General features: G+C 38.2%; 1 protein-coding gene across 1 annotated transcript in view; it reads left to right on the forward strand.

Moving 5' to 3' along the window:
• LOC140599021 (uncharacterized) overlaps positions 1-8871 on the forward strand; it is a 79360-nt gene extending 70489 nt beyond the window's left edge. Inside the window, exon 8 of the mRNA XM_072758170.1 lies at positions 8675-8871. Within this exon, the coding sequence (XP_072614271.1) occupies positions 8675-8755 (81 nt within the window). The 3' untranslated portion in view covers positions 8756-8871. The remainder of the gene's footprint in view (positions 1-8674) is intronic.
• Positions 8872-20708: the final 11837 nt, after the last annotated feature.

Consider the following 20708-nt stretch of genomic DNA (forward strand, 5'->3'; position numbering starts at 1 on the left):
AATTTTCAAGATGACAAGATAGTCAAACCAAATAGTCACAGTCCAGGTTTTTACTATCATAAATATTGTTAGCCTTTTTGTCATCTTAGGGCTTGATTTACATTTTATGACACCATGTATATCACATGCTTTAAGGAGTAAGAATAAGTCCCTAAGAATTCTACCTGGGCTTATCAAGTGTTTATAATTCTTTTTCAGTGTCCTGCTAACATATGTGTCAGTTCAGTACCTACACAGAGGTTCTGTTTTTACAGGTAATAGGAATAAATAAGAACATTTTTTAAAATACATGACTGAGCACCTGGCCAATAAGTATCAGAGGGTATGACTTGTGTGGGCACAAACACAAAAGTATGGAGCAGAGATATAGAGCATGGTGCACTCAGAGGTCAGCCTGCCACACCCTTTGTAAGTTCATTTTGTTAGCCATTGTGCCTGAACCCTACCAAGAAAATTACAAGCAGGAATGTTTTGAGGTCTGGTGGCTTTTTGTGCCTAAAACTATTATAGGTATTGTAAGAACTGAAACCCTGTAGGAGCAGAGAGAGCATAGGAAAACCTGTAGTATGAGTTGTCAGATTTTTACCCCTTAGAGCCTTCTTTCACAACTGATAATGGAACATGCCATACCGGAAGTCATAATGTGTGTTCTCAGAAGCATCACCATTTGTGCATCATAGATTCATTTCCAAGTGTCAGAAGTCTAAGACTTAAGTAAATATATTGTTCAGGGCTGGTGTGTCAGACTAGCAAGCTCTTAAGCTACAACAACCACAGTCTTTTCCTTATGGCAGACCAATTCAGAAACTACAGGGTCTCCCTTCCCTTCCTTTTCTCCCACAAGGCTTCCCTATGAAAATTTGCCCACATTATCCCCAGCAACCAGCTCTCTTTACTAAAAGCTACCAAAACAAGCAACTTTTGTTGAGCACTCTGAACTTATTCTCCTACAGAAGCCATTTAAGTGTTCAAAAAAGAATTAAAAAAAAAAAAAAAGAATCAGAGGGCTGCCTGGGTGGCTCAGCAGTTAAGCGTCTGCCTCTGGCTCAGGGAGTGATCCCCAGGTCCCAGGATCAAGTCTGCATCAGGCTTCCTGCATGGAGCCTGCCTCTCCCTCTGCCTATGTCTCTGCCTCACTCTCTCTGTCTCTCATGGATAAACTTTAGTTTATCTGATATAAGGATGGCTACCCCTGCTTTCTTTTGAGGACCATGTGAATGGTAAATGGTTCTCCAACCTTTTATTTTCAGGCTGTAGGTGTCCTTCTGTCTAAAATGAGTCTCTTGTAGACAGCAAATAGATGGGTCCTGCTTTTTTATCCAGTCTGACACCCTGCGCCTTTTGATGGGGTCATGAAGCCCGTTCACGTTCAGAGTTACTATTGACAGATATGAGTTTAGTGTCATCATGGTATCTATTCAGTCCCTGTTTTTGTGGATTGTTCCATTGCACTTCCTTTTAGGAATTTTAAGAGTCCCCCTTAAAATTTCTTGCAGAGCTGGTTTGGTGGTCACAAATTCTTTCAGTTCCTGCCTGTCTTGGAAGCTCTTTATCTCCTCCTTCTCTTCTGAATGAGAGCCTTGCCAGATAAAGTATTCTTGGCTGCATGTTCTTCTCTTTTAGGACCCTGAATATATCCTGCCAGCCCTTTCTGGCCTGCCAGGTCTCTGTGGAGAGGTCTGCTGTTAATCTAATATTTCTCCTCATAAAAGTTAGAGATTTCTTGTCTCTTGCTGCTTTAAGGATCTTCTTTATCTTTGGAATTTGCAAGCTTCACCACTAAATGTCTAGGTGTTGAATGGTTTTTATTGATTTAAGGGGGGATCTCTCTATTTCCTGGATCTGAATGCCTGTTTCCCTTCCCAGATTAGAAAAGTTTTCAGCTATGATTTGTTCAAATACATATTCTGGAACTCTCCCTTTTGGCGCCCTGGGGAACCCCAATTAAACGTAAATATTCTTTCTGAAGCTGTCATTTAATTCCCTTAATCTATCCTCATGATCTTTTAATTGTTTGTCTCTTTTTTCCTCAGTTTCCCTCTTTTCTATCAACTTGTCTTCTACGTCACTCACTGGTTCTTCCACCTCGTTAACCCTCTCGTTAGGACCTCTAGTTTGGATTGCATCTCATTTAATTGATTTTTAATTTCTGCCTGATTAGATCTAAATTCTGCAGTCATGAAGTCTCTTGAGTCCTTTATGCTCTTTTGTAGAGCCACCAGTAGCTTTATAATAGTGCTTCTGAATTGGCTTTCTGACATTGAATTGTAATCCAAATTTTGTAACTCTGTGGGAGACAGGACTGTTTCTGATTCTTTCTTTTGAGTGAGGTTTTCCTTCTAGTCATTTTTCTCAGTGCAGAGTGGCCAAAAACAAGTTGTATGGAAAAGGAGAAAAAGAGAGAAGAGAAAGAATAAAAGAGAAAAAAAGGGGTGGGGAAGAAGGAAGGAAAAAAAAGAACCACCGCAGTGGCGGGGCCAGCTCTGCAGCCCTGGAGTCAGCTCCCGCAGTAACTCCGGGGCTCTCCGTCTGCAGGGCCTGGAGGCTCTGGGCGGGGCCGCTGATCCGCTCAGCTCGGGGCAGGAGCGTCCTTGCTGTCCTGGGCCCTCTCGGCCTCTGCCTGTCCCGGGGGAGACCGGATCCTGGGCTGTGTCCTGGAGCCCTGTGCTCGGGGGCCTGCGCTGTTGGATTCGCGCTCCCGCCCCCCAGCCCCCTCCGCGGAGCCGCTGCCCGAGCCCCTCCGAGCTGCTCCGGGTCCCGCCGTGCGCACTGCAGCCCTTAGGGAGCTCGGGGCACTCTCCCGGGGCGCAGGTGCCTATTAGTGTCCCAGGGAGCCCGAGGGCATCCCTGCCCTCCTGGGTCCTGCTCTAACTCCCTACGGGCCCCTTTCCGCCCGGGAAGGTTGGTGCAGCTCCTGCTCCTCCGGGACGGGGCTCTCCTGTCCTGGCGACACTCGCCCCGGCCTCAGCCCGGCTCCTCGCGGGGCCCCTCCCCCTTGGAGGCCTTTTGTGTCTTTATTTCTTTTTCCCCGTCTTCCTACCTTGATAGAAGCGCGAACTCTTCTCACTGTAGCGTTCCAGCTGGTCTCTCTTTAAATCTCAGGCCGAATTTGTAGGTTTTCAGGATGATTTGAAGATTATCTAGGTAATTTGGTGGGGACGGGTGACTTGAGAACCCTACTCTTCCGCCCTCTTGCCCCACCTTTCTCTGTCTCTCATGAATAAATAAAATCTTTTTTAAAAAATCAGAAAATATCAGTACTTACTTGATCTTTCTAGACTAAGAAAGAGCAGCAGCTTCTCTTGACAAAAACAGTTTCAGTTTCTTTTCTTTCTCCATAGGCACACAACTACATATTTTTACATTAAATTTGACTGAAGATGTGTATATAATACATGTAATAAATTATAAATTAATTACTTTCTAATATTCTATTTATCCTATTCCACATAGGATTTGAAAGCATGTAAATAATATGTGTAGTAATATAATTAAAATAAGTTTAAAATGAGTATTAAGGAAATGTATATTAGCCTACATTGCTGTAATAGACATATATGTTAGTTTGAACCATATAAAATTGCTGATATTAGACTGTTTCTGATCTACAAAAATGTCAGTTTCAATTGATTCAATTCAATATATTAAGCTAATCTAATATATGCAATTTGTTACATGCTCATTGTGAAATCATTATGAAAATGATAATGTAAATAAGTAGGTTTTGGATCCTCCAAATTACCAAAATCGAACCCCAAATTTTTGCTCTAAGCTTTCTGATGAGGAAAGTGAAAAGAAAACTCAATCATTACATGATTATAATGCTTTTTCAGGCAGAAATACTTTGGTGTGTCATAGATAAAGTGATTCTTAGAATAGTACTTTGCTCTGATCAATTGCTTTTGTAGTTTGGTATAATAGACCATATGTCATGAAGTGGACCAGCATGTAAACTTCATGAATGCTACTGTGGTGTTTGCCTCAAATAATGCTGCATCCTCAATATCTAGGACAGGACTTAGTACAAAAAAGGCACTCATTATAGATATGTTAGCTGTATACTAGTTGTAAATAGTCAACATTCCTTCAGCAAAGGCTAGAGCAGCTTCCATAAAACTATTTCTTATTTAAAAAAAAAAAAAAGTTTAAGGAACTACTAGAGAAAATCTGTAAGAACCATTTCTATAAAGAGCCAAGAAATTGTGAACCAAGAATGGTGCTTCTTAATGGTCTTGTTTAATCAAGAGACACAGGCTATATCAGGGAAATACAAATCAAAACCACAATGAGATACTACCTCACACCAGTGAGAATGGGGAAAATTAACAAGGCAGGAAACCACAAATGCTGGAGAGGATGTGGAGAAAGGGGAACCCTCCTGCACTGTTTGTTGGTGGGAATGTGAAGTGGTGCAGCCACTCTGGAAAACTGTGTGGAGGTTCCTCAAAGAATTAAAAATAGATCTGCCCTAGTCCCAGCAATTGCACTGCTGGGGATTTACCCCAAAGATACAGATGCAATTTATTTTAAAATTAATAAAAAATTAAGTAAAGAGTGCTCATTTCAGCAGCACATATACTAAAAAACAGTAACTAAAAAAACTGATACTTAGGAAATGTTATGAAATTATTAAATAAAAACAATGAAATTGAGGGACATTTGCCCAAATTAATCCCCTCTTTTAAAATAATTTATATCAAGTATTCTTAGTGGTAATCATTATTTAACACAACTAGTCATCCTTGGAGGCCACTTCTTTGTAACAATTAAATAAAGCCATCCGCATTTAAGAGAGTATCTGTCCTCTGCTCTAGGCAGAGTATGCCTAAAGATCTTCCAGAAGGTATTCCAATTAGAAAATCATTTAAAACACGAGAGACTACATACACAGTCCATTTTATGCCACTCTGTATCAGATCTTGATTACCTGTCAGAAGATTGATTTCTGTTCATCCTATCCTCAGTCATATTCAAATGAAAGTTTTTCATTAAGATCACTAATTATCATAAATACATGTAATATAGTCCATATTTGCTCCAATGCACAGAGAATGAAAGGAAGCCTTAAGTAATTCTCTTCAATGTTAATACTAACAGAGTGACATAAGAAATACATGTGGAAAACAATTTGGTAGTATTTACCATCAGTGAGGTTTTTAAAAATCCATTTCGATCATCTGAAGTATGGAGTTATATTAGCCAAAAATATGTGGCAAACTTAAGTAAATTATAGTTCCATTTAAATGTTATGTAGACATTGAGGGATGCCTGCGTAGCTCAGCGGTTAAGGGCCTGCCTTTGATCAGGGTGTGATCCTGGAGTCCCAAGATCAAATCCCGCATCAGGCTCCCTACATGGAGCCTGCTTCTTCCTCTGCCCGTGTCTCTGCCTCTCTCTCTCTCTCTATCTCTCTCTGTCTCTCATGAATGAATAAATAAAATTTAAAAAGTAATAAATGTTATGTAGACATTGAGTATTATAATTATAAAGATTATATATAAGTGCAAAATAACACTTGATTTTAAATGAAGTGAACAGGATACACCTTTTACAAGTAAAACAGTATTATAGAAACATACATAGGAGAAAACAGAGATCATGAAGCTGGGAGTCTGTCAGAACTCAAATGGAAGACACCCAAGAGTCCAAGAGCAAGAGTGGGTTAAGAGAAGAAGGGATACCTGGAAGCAAGTTCTGAGCAACTCTAAAATTCGGTAACACTAGCTTTGCTATTTTTACCATCCCAAGTACATTTTCCTCTAAGATAAGAATAACACCACAAAATATTGTTGAATGGACTCAATAAGATAATGTATATAAAACATTTAGCACAAATGCCTAGCCATATAGTAATTGCTCACTAAATGTCTGTTGTTACAATTATCATGTAAACAAGTAAAAATCATGACAATTGTATTAAGATAGTAGGATATTATAGATAAAGTTTTCCTTTCTATTTTCTAAACAGTTTGCAATTTTATATTATATCCAAATATTTTTGAAAATATAAAGATCTGTGAGGAATGTAGATTTTCTTTTTGTATTTAGCAAAGTGGAATGATGCTTTCTGTGTATTTATGGCTATTCTCCATATTGGAGTTGTTCCTGGCAATTACAGTGATCAGATTGGGGAACCAAGCATTTTATCATACCAGTAATCTCATATAATGTGAGTATTAAAATATTTCTCTGGTGAATTAGGAAGTACTTTATTGGTTTCTGTTTTGAACCCATGCTAAAGAGATTAAAGTGTCAGTAGTAGTTGTTTGTTTTCAGTGTTGTCCCTACACACTGGATATGAGCTCAAATAGTCTAGACAGCCTATATCTATGTGCAAATGAAGATAATTCTTTCAAGATAAAATTTTAGGATTAAAAGGATATATGTCCATATTCTCATGAGAAAATACAGTGGGAGATATATCACTTTCTGGCTCAGATCTATGTCATTTGAAGGTTAATCCTATGGAGAGCAATCCACTAGGTCTCTGGCCTCTAGTTATCAAGTAAAGTTTAGATCCCTGGGAGCGGGGAGTCTTGGAGTAGTAGGAAAATCAAGCATGTTGGGAGGAAGGAGAAATGAGCCATGACAGATCTCATTATCAAACACTGCGGTCCTGGAAGAAACCAGTAATGCCCAAATAATTTTCCCAGCATGTCCTGGGAAATAGGTCAACAGCAGTCTTGTCATGAAAACTCATTCACAACTGACTGAAGGTGGGTCAACCTTTAATCTGATAGGAGGGAAGAAATGTAAATAAAGAACTGAAGTTGGGTAAGGAAATTAGAGAAGTGCAGGGAGCCTCAGGGCGAGGTATGCATGGGCAGCTGGAATAGAAGGAGTAAACCCTGGGTTCTCAGCATTTACCAAACCCCATCCAAGACCTCTGGAGTTTGAGCGATGCATATTAAAATAACCCTATAGAAAGGAAAACTTCTCAAAGGGACACTTGTATATGACTGGAAGAATTATTGACAATGAGGATAAAGGTTTAGGTAACTTCATTTAAGAGCCATTGGTGAGCAAGAGATCTGGGATCTCAAAACTCCATGTTTTCTGGAATGAAATTCAATCTACACATTCTGAGAAGAGAAAATATTTTTCGCTGTGTAAGTGAAGCTGTAGGTTCGCAACATCAAGAAAAAGGGAGAAATAGTCGAGTCCCTACCCAAGAAACAAATGTTAACATCTGCTCATTTTATTTCCCTACCTACATTTACCAAATAGATCAGATTAATTCAAAATGGAAATGATTTAATAAGGAAAGGAAAATCTAAACAGGGTAAGGAACCTGATGAGGCTGAATCCCAGTGTTTAAAGGGAATGAATGAAAGGAAATTAGTCTGAATAGCCACATGCTATTGTTAGTGTACCAGGCTCTCACACTATATGTGATACCTGCCTCAACTAGATTGAGGGGAATGGAATGGAGAAAAGGAAAACAAAATTGAAAAAATGTTTAAGAATTTGTATCAAAGGGATTCTCTGGTCATTTAAATTTGAAAGTAGCTTTCAACTCCTGGCCAGAGAAATCAAGTGATAGGTGATGGTGCTCTTTTTTTTTAATTGAAATATATTTGACATAAAACATTTTGTAAATTTAAGTGTACAACATGTTAATTTTATACATTTATATATTGTAATATGATTGCCATTGGAGTAAAAGCACCTCTATCATAGCAGATAATTATCATTTCTTTTTTGTGGCTGGAATAATTAAGATGTAGTCTCCATAATCATCACTCAAACAATCAGAGACAAAAATCATGCTCTTGCCATATACACAGCAAAACAAATGCCCGAGTCTGCCAGCTAATTTCAATCTGTGTCATGACAGACTTCCTAAGTCTTGACCCTCTGCTGAAGGGTTGCCCTTCTGGAAGGAGGGTATCAATAGAGAATGGAATATAGGAAAGAAGGGAGAAGAGAGGCATCAAGAAAACTTTGAATGTGAAACTGTGTTTTGTGTATCACTTAAAGTTACACCATAGATAATACGATTTTATGTTAACTATAATGAAGTAATAAACTACTTACATGTATTCTAAATTATTTTATCACATATAAACATTAAACGTAGAATTAAATTCATACATTTACATTTTATTAGTTTCATTAGAAAACTAAACATTCATGTATGTTTAGTCTAGGTGTTTAGTGTTTATGAAGCATGGTCATTAGTGTCTAATCTAAAAAAAGAAAATAAAACACCAAAAGCTAATGTGTTGTTGATTCCTAGGGCAGGGTGTAGCAAGAGGAGGGCCCTGAATGGTGAGAATGTTCCTGTTAACATCCCTTCTGAAATCTCCACTCAAAATGCTGTGGTCTGAGATAGACAGTCATCTTTGATCAATTTTTCGGATATGAATTATCTGTCCAGAGAAGAGATGATTCAAAAGAGGTGTGGTGTCTCTCAGAGTCCAAGAATTAATGTTTTTATTCAAGAATAACCTGAGAGAAGAGTAGAGAGGAAAATATGCCAAAATAAATAATGTTTATTTCAACCCCTGAGTCCTGCATGCTGCATCTGAGTCAACCTACCAAGTCAGAATAGGTCTTTAACTGGGAAGAATTTGGAAAGTCACTTGGCAGAACAATTCAATGACATAGATATAATAAGATCACTTTTTAAAATGCATTAATGATCAACTTACTAACACTCCATTTATCTTAGGTTCATGATAGAAGAGAATCATTTTATTACATATTAAAGAACAGAACCATCATGGTCTCAGCCCAGAATGAAAAATTTTAATGATGAATGAAGGAAGAGCATCATCATTTTATTCAAGCAACTTTCTAGAAACACATTTTAGTAAAGTTGTTCCAATGTTTCTTTTTCTCAGTTATGTAAATAAAAATTAAAATGAATCACTCTGGTTACATTTCCTGTATGCAACCAGTGAAGATTTCTGTGGTCCTTGTGGCTGGTGGTGACATCAAAGCTTTCCCATTTTCAAGTTTAGGTTTAATGGATCAAAATACAGGTTAAAAAACACCACTAGGGGTGGTGGAAGGGGAGGTGGGCAGGGGGTGGGGGTGACTGGGTGACGGGCACTGAGCAGGGCACTTGATGGGATGAGCACTGGGTGTTATTCTATATGTTGGCAAATTGAACACCAATAAAAAATAAATTTATAAAAAAAATAAAAAAACATGGAGTAAGGGTATCACTAGATAATTCCTATCCTATTTTTATTAAATATTTTTCTTTCATCTCTACACTCTATTCTGTTATCTCCCCTCATGAGGAACCATTGCCTTCTGTTTAATGTATAAGCTTTTTGTTTGTAAGCATTTTTAAAATTTGTTCTTGTGTGTACATATATTTAAATGATGTCAATAGTATAGTGTGTGTGCACACACTGGTGTGCTTGTGCACAAATATGTGATCTTCTCTTAGTTACTCAGCACCGTATTTTTAAAATCCATCCATGTTGCCAATAGTACTCCATAAAATCACCTTTAAATATTCACTTTCTCAGTGATGAACACCCAGGTAGACTCCAATGACCTTCCCCTAGAACAACCCTACACTGTGTATTCATACATACTTCTCTTATGGAAAATTCTCTGTAAGCGAAAGGGTAGATTCGATAGTTTACATATGTTTAGTTAAGTAGTGCAACAGGGTTCTTCCAGAAAAGCTGATACAGTAGATACTGCCACCAAGCTGAGCATGAGCAATACCAAACTCCACATCCTCTTTAACACAACCATCCATCTTTATAATTTTGGGCAGTCTAATTAGGTCTAAAGTATTGTGTCTCATTACTTTTCAATTTGACTTTCTCTGATTATCAAGAATTTTGACCATTTATTTATCTTGGGCCTTTAGATCTCTTATCTAAAATCCATGTGATGATAGGTAGTGATCTAGTTTTATTTATCTTTGTTTAGCAAGATGATTTTCCCAACAATATCTACTAAACAAGTCAATCCCGTTGATTTTTGTCATTATCTTTATTATGCGTTAAGCTCTCACATATATATCTTAACTAATACAAGCCCACCCTTTCTTCTCTTAATTTTTTAACTAAGTTTTTATTTTAATTTTAGTAAAGTTAACATACACTGTCATATCTTATAGTTTCCTGGATACAATATAGTGATTCAACAATTCCATACATTAGTATTCATCATGATTAGTATACTCTTAATCTCTTCCACCTATTTCATCCACCCTCCACCCACCTTCCCTCTGGTAAACCATCTGTTCTCTATGATTAAGAATCTATTTCTTGGGGCACCTAGGTGTCTTAGTCAGTTAAGTGTCTGATTTCAGCTCAGGTCATGATCCCAGGGTCCTGAGATGGAGCCCATGTTGGGTTCCCTGCTCAGCGGGGAGTCTGCTTCTCCCTTGCCCTCTGCCTGCTGCTCCCCCTACTTTCTCTTTCTCTGTGTCAAATAAAATTGTGAAGGAGGAGGAGGAGGAGGAGGAGGAGGAGGAGGAGGAGGAGGAGGAGGAGGGAGAGGAGGTTTCCTCTAGCTGCAAAGACATGCAAAGGCAAAGGCTCTAGAAAACGTTCCAAAAATAAAGGAATTTATTAGGTCAAATTCATTGGCAAGGAGTGCACTTATCCCTGAGTTAAAATAATGTGTTAGCTCAAACACCTGGAAATGACTGTCGTTTACTAACTGGAGCCTGGCTTGCAAGTTAATGGCATCTGACATATTAGAACTCCCTTTGCATATGTTAGAAGGAGTCCGAAGAGTCCGGGAAAGGGAGACCTGCTAGGAAACTATTACATACAACAATTCATCCTAATGACATCCTCTAGGAGGTTCCAGAAGTTACCACCTTTACCAGGGCATTAAGTCATGCACTGTGAAAAAGCAATGACATACTGAAGAATTTTCTGGTGGCTGTCCTTTGTAAGCCAGAGATAGCAGTGGACAATACAGCAACAGGTTCACATACCCTGATCTCAGTGGAAATTATGAGATCCCAAAGAGGCAGAGGGTTGATGTTGGCCCATAACTATCAGAGACACTGTAGGTGAAATTAGAATCCCTTCCCACACATGTTCCCCAAATTTCTGCCAGTACAGATCGTTGCAGTCTTCTAAGTCTTTGGTGAACAGACTAACTAAAATCAGGGAGATGAGATTGATAAAAACGATGTCGGCTTATGTTTCACACTAGGCTACTTACTGTGCTGCCATTATTTTTTCCAGAGTCCAAACCTGCAAAATCTTGCATGTGTACTTCCTTAGTTTAATAATGAAAATATGTATATACACATCACTTATTGGGCATTAACTGTGTGCTAGATAAGTGCTTTACTTGCATGCAATCATTCTGTCCTTTCTTTTAATGGAAAATTATGCATTAGTGAGGCTATTCCACCCCAAAAAGAATCTACGCTCTCCCCTGCATCCACCCCAGGGTATCTAACGATGTGCAAAGTATAAGGCCATTTTCCATTAAACTCTTGATTCCAGAGTGGGTTTTTGGATATGTCCATTCTTAGACCAGTCACAGAGCTTGGACAAAAGCACTAAGTGATTCACCTTCTCATCAGTTAATCAAGGTGATGATAAGCAAATGAGCTTCAGGACAACTCCACTAGGAGCCTGCCCACTCCTCCCTCCCTCTAGTCTTTTTGTACCACTCTGTCTCTGCAAATGCCTCCCATGTAGAAATTCCAGAGTCTACACTGGTTTATTTCTTAATTCTTCTTTCATTTCAAAATGTGCTGCAAGTCCCCCCAACCCTATGAAGACCACCTATATCATTATCACTTCCCACAATGACACTCCCCCATCTTGTTAGCAGATTTTATGTCATCTCTATCTCCTGTATTTTAAATTCCTTAAAGGCAAAGCTTTCAATTGATTTATTATTTCTCATTCTAAAAGGTTCTTGTCGGTTGTATCGCTCCCAGACTCTTTGATTTCTGAAGACCTGTGAGGCTGTGTCTCCATTAGGTCTTCCCTGTGCATGATACTTGATTTTTCCCAGATTTCTGAAATGCTCTAACCACTACTTCCTTTGGGTTCTGCTCAAATATCACATTTGCAATGAGGCCTCCTCTTCCATTTAAAAATACAACCACACTCACACCCTCCCTATTCTTCATCTTTTATTGTCCATCATAGCACTTTTTTTTGGTCACATACTATATATTTCACGTGTAGATCTTGTTATCATCAGCCCACTGCCTCCATTATGTAAATTCAAATGACCTTAGGGGTTTTTATATTTTTTCTTGCTGCTATATTTCCAGTACCAAGAACAATATGAACACAGGTAGGTGCAGTGTAAATACCTGTTAATTAACTAATATGCAAAGCACAACAAATCTTTACTCCTAACTATATTTTTACTAGTCCTCCTATGCAAGACATTTAAAATTTTTAGGCAAAGCCAGAGTATAGAAGAGAATCTTTAAATAGATGGGGGCAGCCTGGGTGGCTCAGCGGTTTAGCCGCCCAGCCCAGGGTGTGATCCTGGAGACCCAGGATCGAGTCCCACATCAGGCTCCCTGCACGGAGCCTGCTTCTCCCTCTGCCTGCGTCTCTCTCTCTCTCTCTCTCTCTCTGTCTCTCATGAATAAATAAATAAAATCTTTTAAAAATAAATAAACAGACGGTTCTGTGGTTTGTTCATTCATTCATTCATTCATTCATTATTACTATGTGCTAGACATAGTGCTATAGCTGGTAATAGCTGATTGCCAAGGGTTAGGGGGAAAGAGGGATGTAGAAGATTCTTGGTGACAGGGAGCTTCCATGATGTCACTTCTTCAAAGGTGTCTTTCTGCCAAGTTACCAACCAGAGGGTAGAGTCAAGCATGGATATTCCCAAGTCCAAGGACAGAGTATGATGCTGACACCACCAGTTAAGGGTGACATCACTGTCAGCCCAGTACCCCACCATCTTTGAGGGAGCTTGTGGGCTCAGCAGAACTGCTGGAGTCTCACCGCACCATGGGGATCTGCGCCGGGCTCCTCACGCAGCCGCCCCCCCCCCCCCCCCCCGCCGGCCACCGCAACCCGCAGCCGCGCTCTTGGCCATAACCGCAGCGCCAGAACCACAGGCACGAGGCAGGGGAATGAGGGCCACAACCGAGGAAGCAGCGCCCACCTGGCTCCCCCGGCTGGAAAGGCCCCAATTGAGGACGCCACCTCCAGGATCACGCTCCTCTGGCCCTGTGTTCAGAGCATGACATCAGTGTAGGGAGCCTCGGCCGGGTGCCCCCTAGGACTCAGGCCCGGTCACACTGAATCAGAGATTGCCAGGTCCTGGCTCCCTGGCGGCCTTGTCCCGGGGTCTCCCACCGCTAGAAATATTTTACTGGTAACATTACTTGAGTTGAGAAGATCCATGTTCTTCCTAGGCGTTTCAGCCCCATTCAGACAGCTAGGTGGCCTACCAAGCGTTGCCTGGGAGAATTTTTTGTCGCTTGAAGTAAGTGATCGCCCAAGGGTAAGCTGACCTTGTGAGTTGTAACTCCATTATAAACCCAGGCCTGCAGTTAGCATCCACCCAGTCTGGGTTCCTCTTTGGAACCATTTGTTTTCTCTTTTTATCCTAATGCTTCAGATCTCCATATGAGATATTCTAGAGTCTGGATTTCAGCTATTTTGTACGATCAGTGTTTATCACCTTGAGATGTGTCTCCAGAGTCCCCAAAGAGAATTTTGTATATTCATATAGCTTAGATTTAAGTCATTCCATTCCAGACATCCCATCCAAATTTGACAAAAGGCTATCTGGAGTTTGAGCTTGCTTTTTAGGACTACAGTAATAATAATACAGTCATGACTGTATTTATTGTATACCTACTGATACCAAACACTTCCCTAATTTTATTCTCTTTAATATTGACTTCATGAATGGCATAAGCCTATGTGCCATATACTAAGAATTCTCGCCTAAAATACCACAAAATGAAAGCCAATTCAGTGTTGTTTGAAGGACGTGTAGAAATTTGTATCATACAATTATTCAGCAATCATTGAGCTCCTAAAATGTGTCATATCCTGTGCTTAAAGTCCACAGTTGAAAAGGTCAGTATGACACAAACATACACACACAAAAAAAAAGTAAAAACACACCAAAAAAAATGACCTGTTGGTAGAACTGAAACTAATCAGAAATGGCTGGAGTATTCTTTGAGAAATTCCTGTTGTTGCAAGTAGCAAGATTTTTTCCTTTTTTATGACTGAATAATATTCCATTGTATATGTATATACCACATCTTCTTTACCCACTCATCTGTTGAAGGACGTCTAGGTTGTTTTCCTGCTTTTGTGAATAATGTTGAAATGAACATGAGGGTGCAGATATCTCTTTGAGATAGTGATTTCTTATTCTTTCAATATATACCCAGAAGCAGGATTACTAGACCATGTGATAGTCCTGTTTATCATTTTTGAGGAACTCACAGACTGTTTTCCATTGTGGCTGTACCAATTTACATTCCCACCAACAATGCACAAGGGTTGCCTTTCTCCATACCCTCACCAAAATTCGTTACCTCTTGTCTTTTTGATAAGAGACATCTTAACAGGTGTGGTGTGATATCTCATTATAGTTTTCATTTGCATTTCCCTAATGATTCCTAATGATCATCATTGATCCCTAATGATTAGTAATGTTAAATATCTTTTCATGTATCTGTTTGCCATGTGTATATATGTCTTATTCTGAAAAATATCTACCAGATCTTTGCCCATTTTTAAATTGAGTATTTGGTTGTTTTCTATTAGATTGCAAAGTTTCCTTATATATTTTGGATATTAACCCCTACTGGATATATGGTTTCCAAATATTTTTTTCCCTTTCTGTAGATTATATTTAATTTCATTGATTGTATCCTTTACTGTACAGAAAAATTTGAATATGATGTAGATCATATTCAAATGATGTATATGTTGAATATGATGTATGTACTTGTTTATTTTTGCTTTTGTTGCTTGTGCTTTTGGTATCAGACCCAAAAAACTCATTGCCAAGACAAACATCAAGGAACATTTCCCTTATGCTTTCATCTAGAAGTTTTGCAATTTGGGGTCTTATGTTTAAATCTTTCATCCATTTTGATTTGACATTTAATATGGTATAAGATAGGGGTCCTATTTCATTCTTTTACATGTGAATATTTAATTTTCCTAAAACTATTTATTGAAAAGATTATTATTCTATTGTGTATTCCTGGCACCTTTATTGAAATTAGTTGACCATACATACATGGATTTATTTCTAGGCTCTTTATTCTGTGCTATTAATCTATATCTGTCTTTATGCCAATACCACGTTTTATTTTTTTAAAGATTTTATTTGTTTATTCATGAGAGACACAGAGAGAGAGGCAGAGACATAGGCAGAGGGAGAAGAAGGCTCCTTGCAGGGAGTTCGATGTGGGACTTGATCCCCAGACCTCAGGGAACACGCCCTGAGCTGAAGGCAGATGCTCAACCACTGAGCCACCCAGGCATCTCAATACCATGTTTTAATTACTATAGTTTTGTAATATAATTTGATTCCCTGGAGTAAATTATATTATACTGAATTATATTATATTGTAGTATATTATATTGAATTATATATCAAATTCCAGCTTTGCTCTTCTTGTTTAATATTGCTTTAGCTATTCAGAGTCTTCTGTAGGTCCATACTAATTTAAGGATTGTTTTTTTCTATTTCTATATAAAAAATGTCATTGGAATTTTAATAGGAATTGCATTGAATCTATAGATTGCTTTGGACATTATGGAAATTTCAACAATATTAATTATTATGATCCATGAACACAAGACATCTTTCCATTTATTCATATCTTCCTGAATTTCTTTCATCAATGTCTTATAATTTTAAGTGTACAGATCTCTCACCTTCTTGGTTAAATTTATTCCTGAGTTATCTTTTGTGGTATTGTAAGTGGAATTGTTTTCTTTATTTTTTTCAGATAGTTCATTATTAGTGTGTACAAACACAACTGATTTTTGTATGTTAATTTTTAATCCTGTGACTTTACTGAATTCATTTATCAGTTTAACAGATTTTTTTGTGGAATCTTTAGAGTTTCCTATTTATAAGATCATATCATTTGCAAACAGAGACAATTTCAGTTCTTCCTTCTAATTTGGATATCTTTTTGTTCTTTTTCTTTCCTAATCACTCTGACTAGGACTTCCAGTACTATGTTAAATAGAAATGACAAGAGTGGGCACCTATGTCTTATTCCTGAACTAAAGAAAGTTTTCAGCTTTCTGCTATTAAGTACATTTGCTGTGTGCTTGTCATATATAGTCTTTATTTTGTTATGATACATTCCTTCCATACCTAATTTGTTGAGACTTATTATCACGAAAGGATGTTGAATTGTTTAATGCTTTTTTTTGCATCAATTGAGATTTTTTAATCTTTCATTTTGTTAATATGATATATCACAGTTATTGATTTTCATATTTTATCATCCTTGCACCGCCATGGATAAATCCCACTTGATCATGAGGTGTATTTCTTTTAACGTGCTATTGAATTTGGTTTTCTAATATTCTGTTGAGGATTTTTACATGTATGTTCATCAGAGATATTGGCTTATAAATTTATTTTCTTACAGTGTCCTTATCTAGCTCTGGAAATAGGGTAAGGCTGGCTCATAGAATAAGTTTGGAAGTGTTCCTTCCTCTTCAATTTTTTTTGAAAAGTTTATGAAGTATTTGTATTCTTTAAATTTTTGGTAAAAGTAACCAGTGAAACTATCTGGTCCTGGACTTTTTTTGTTGTTGGAAGGTTTTTGATTACTGATTCAATCTTCTTACTCATTAATAGTGTATTTATGTTTCTTCATGATTCAGTCTGGGTAGGAATCTCTAGGAATTTGCTGATTTCAGAGTACCTATTTCACAGGATTACTGAGTACTCAATATGAGTAAATACATGTATAGAACACAGAAAAGTACTTTGGCTGAGTAAGCACTTTCTCATTTTTACCTTTCGTTTTCTTTATATTTTCTAGGGTAACAATAGAAGTTTTAACAAATACTGGTTTGTTTATTTTTTTTCCTATTTTTATTGGAGTTCAATTTGCCAACATATAGCATAATACCCAGTGCTCATCCCATCAACTGCTCCCCTCAATGCCCATCACCCAGTCACCCCAATCCCCCGCCTTCCTCCCTTTCCACTACCCCTTGTTCATTTCCCAGAGTTAGGTGTCTCTCATGTTTTGTCACCCTCACTATAATTTCACTCATTTTCTCTCCTTTCCCCTTACTCCTTTTCACTATTTTTTATATTTTATATTTATATTTTATATATTTATATTATATATTATATTATAATATATTATATTTTATTTTATTATATTTTTATATTCCCCAAATGAATGAGACCATATAATGTTTGTCCTTCTCCAATTGACTTACTTCACTTAGCATAATACCCTCCAGTTCCATCCACGTTGAAGCAAATGGTGGGTATTTGTCGTTCCTAATGGCTGAGTAATGCTCCATTCTATACCTATACCACATCTTCTTTATCCATTCATCTTTCGATGGACACCGAGGCTCCTTCCACAGTTTGGCTATTGTGGACATTGCTGCTAGAAACATCGGGGTGCAGGTGTCCTGGTGTTTCACTGCATCTGTATCTTTGGGGTAAATACCAGTAGTGCAATTGCTGGGTCATAGGGCAGGTCTATTTTTAACCCTTTGAGGAACCTCCACATAGTTTTCCAGAGTGGCTGCACCAGTTCACATTCCCACCAACAGTGCAAGAGGGTTCCCCTTTCTCCACATCCTCTCCGATATTTGTGGTTTCCTACCTTGTGAATTTTCCCCATTCTCACTGGTGTGAGGTGGTATCTCATTGCGGTTTTGATTTTTATTTCCCTGATAGCAAGTGATGAGGAGCATTTTCTCATGTGCTTGTTGGCCATGTCTGTGTCTTCTTTGATGAAATTTCTGTTCATGTCTTTTGCCCATTTCATGATTGGATTGTTTGTTTCTTGGCTGTTGAGTTTAATAAGTTCTTTATAGATCTTGGATATTAGCCCTTTATCTGATAGGTCATTTGCAAATATCTTCTCCCATTCTGTAGGTTGTCTTTTAGTTATGTTGACTGTTTCTTTTGCTGTGCAGAAGCTTTTTTATCTTGATTAAGTCCCAATAATTCATTTTGGCTTTTGTTTCTCTTGCCTTCATGGATGTATCTTGCAAGAAGTTGCTGTGGCCAAGATTTGTGTGGAATCAGAAAAGAACCCGAATAGCCAGGGGAATATTAAAAAAGAAAACCATAGCTGGGGGCATCACAATGCCAGATTTCAGGTTGTACTACAAAGCTGTGGTCATCAAGACAGTGTAGTACTGGCACAAAAACAGACACATAGATCAATGGAACAGAATAAAGAATCCAGAAGTGGACCCTCAACTTTATGGTCAACTAATATTTGACAAAGCAGGAAAGACTATCCACTGAATAAAAGACAGTCTCTTCAATAAATGGTGCTGGGAAAATTGGACAGCCACATGCAGAAGAATGAAACTAGACCATTTTCTTACACCAAAAACAAAGATAAACTCAAAATGGATGAAAGATCTAAATGTGAGACAAGAATGCATCAAAATCCTAGAGGAGAACACAGGCAACACCATTTTTGAACTTGGCCCCAGCAACTTCTTCCAAGATATTTTATTTTTAAGTACTCTCTTTTTTTATAATAAATTTATTTTTATTGGTGTTCAATTTGCCAACATACAGAATAACACCCAGTGCTCATCCCGTCAAGTGCCCCCCTCAGTGCCCATCACCCATTCACTCCCACCCCCTGCCCTCCTCCCCTTCCACCACCCCTAGTTCATTTCCCAGAGTTAGTAGTCTTTATGTTTTTAAGTACTCTCTACACTCAATGTGTGGTTCAAACTCACAACCCCAAAATCAAGAGTCACATGCTCTACCAACTGAGCCATCCAGCGAGGCGCCCCAAGATACTGTTTTTAAACAAACTAAGAGTTGCAAATAATCATACCAGACCCTAAAGAAACATAAAGTTTCTCAACCCAAGAAAGGTTACAGTATATAGGTTGTCAGATCCATGGATTGTTGGTGGGGTTATAGGACCTGGCTTCGGCAGCCCAAAGTTTTTGAGCACTGGTTATCAAACTGAGTCTCTTTGGAAAATGAATCTCTGTTACATCACAGGACATTTAGTTCCTTGCCTCTTGCATGGATAAGAAAGGCTTTCAGTTTTGCCTAGCCGTCATCTCCTACCTACTCCTTTATCCTACCATTACAGTATACTGACCTGGCTAACTAGAATAATTGGAAACATATGAATGCCCCGTTAAACTTTCATCATAATGTGTATAGTCACCTAGGATTTACATTGAGTGAATAAGTGATGGCAGACTGAGTCTGAGCAGTTAATTCTCTATGGGACAGTTGGCTAATTGATCATCTTGAAATATAGTGTGGACCTATCCTTAAATTAGTGATTATTTGCAAATAACATTCAGTGCTAGTTTCTGCCTGTCTTTTGCAACTTGTAAATGATGCAACTTGTGGTGCTAAGCAATTCTTGGCTGCTCCTTATACAAGAAAATATAAGTGGACCAAAGAGCTTACTCATAATATTTGAGTCCATCTTTCATATTTATTAATGTAAATGTCTATATCTTTATACCCTTATTTGTGCTTTAAAAATAGATATCCACTTAAAGGGAGAAATGAAATACACATATGCATTTTACACTTTCCTACCATCTCAAAACAATGAAAAACGAAATGCATCCTAACATGTTCACATTTCATACGCATTATAACCATCTTTAATAACACTTTAAATTTTCCCCTCTGTGTATCATGATGAACTCACAGCCTTTTGTAGACAGGTCATTTTAAATGATCATGATTTTTATTCTTTTTTGGTTATTCAAATTGTCTCAACTCAGCCAGTGAAAGCCACCTTAACCTGGCTTGACTTTTGTGCACAGTTTCTAACATTTGTAACAGGATCCTTGCTTTCTTTCTAGAACAAGATGAACATGAACATACACATTATACTTTTCTACAGCAACTACCCTCCTAATTCCTTGTGAAAGAAAAGACAATTAGAGAACCAAGTGTGGGCACTAGGGCTACACATGAGCAAAAGCTCTACTTCTTCTATTGAACAAATTTTGAGAACCAAACTATAAATATTTATTTTGGAGGGCATCTGAGTTCCTACTTATTCTTATAGTTTGAGTCTTTATTGACTCTCAAAACTCTATTGATTATGTCTGAATTCATGGAATCCAGCCATATTCCCCAGAAGTGAGCCCCTCTTTTGCTGTCTTTCTCAGCCACCCTTCCCCTCATACTAACAATATTCTCTGCAAAACTGTAGCCCCAATATTATTGTCAGCCAGGGCCACCAGAGAGATCTTTCTCCCAAAAATTTATGACTGCAACTGCAGTTTAAAGGGACGACTTAGTCCTGGCTCTCTCTTGTTAAGCAGTCACTTCTTCCATGTAATTTCTCTCCAGTTCTCTCTTCCTTTGTTTAGCCAACATGAGGGCAAGCCATTACATCTGCTGGAAAACAGATACCAACTGAGAAGTTAAAGCTAGTCTCACAATCTTAAAGGACCCCCTATTCTGAGTGTAATGTCTCTTTCTTCCCATAGCTTTACCAACACTTCATTTCCCCAAAATTCTGTCTTCTCTCCCCGCTTCCTCTCTTATAAAACCAGGGTATTGGTTGGTACCAGGGT

This window comes from Vulpes vulpes, chromosome 5, assembly GCF_048418805.1.
Source record: "Vulpes vulpes isolate BD-2025 chromosome 5, VulVul3, whole genome shotgun sequence".
Classification (NCBI taxonomy): Eukaryota; Metazoa; Chordata; class Mammalia; order Carnivora; family Canidae; genus Vulpes; species Vulpes vulpes.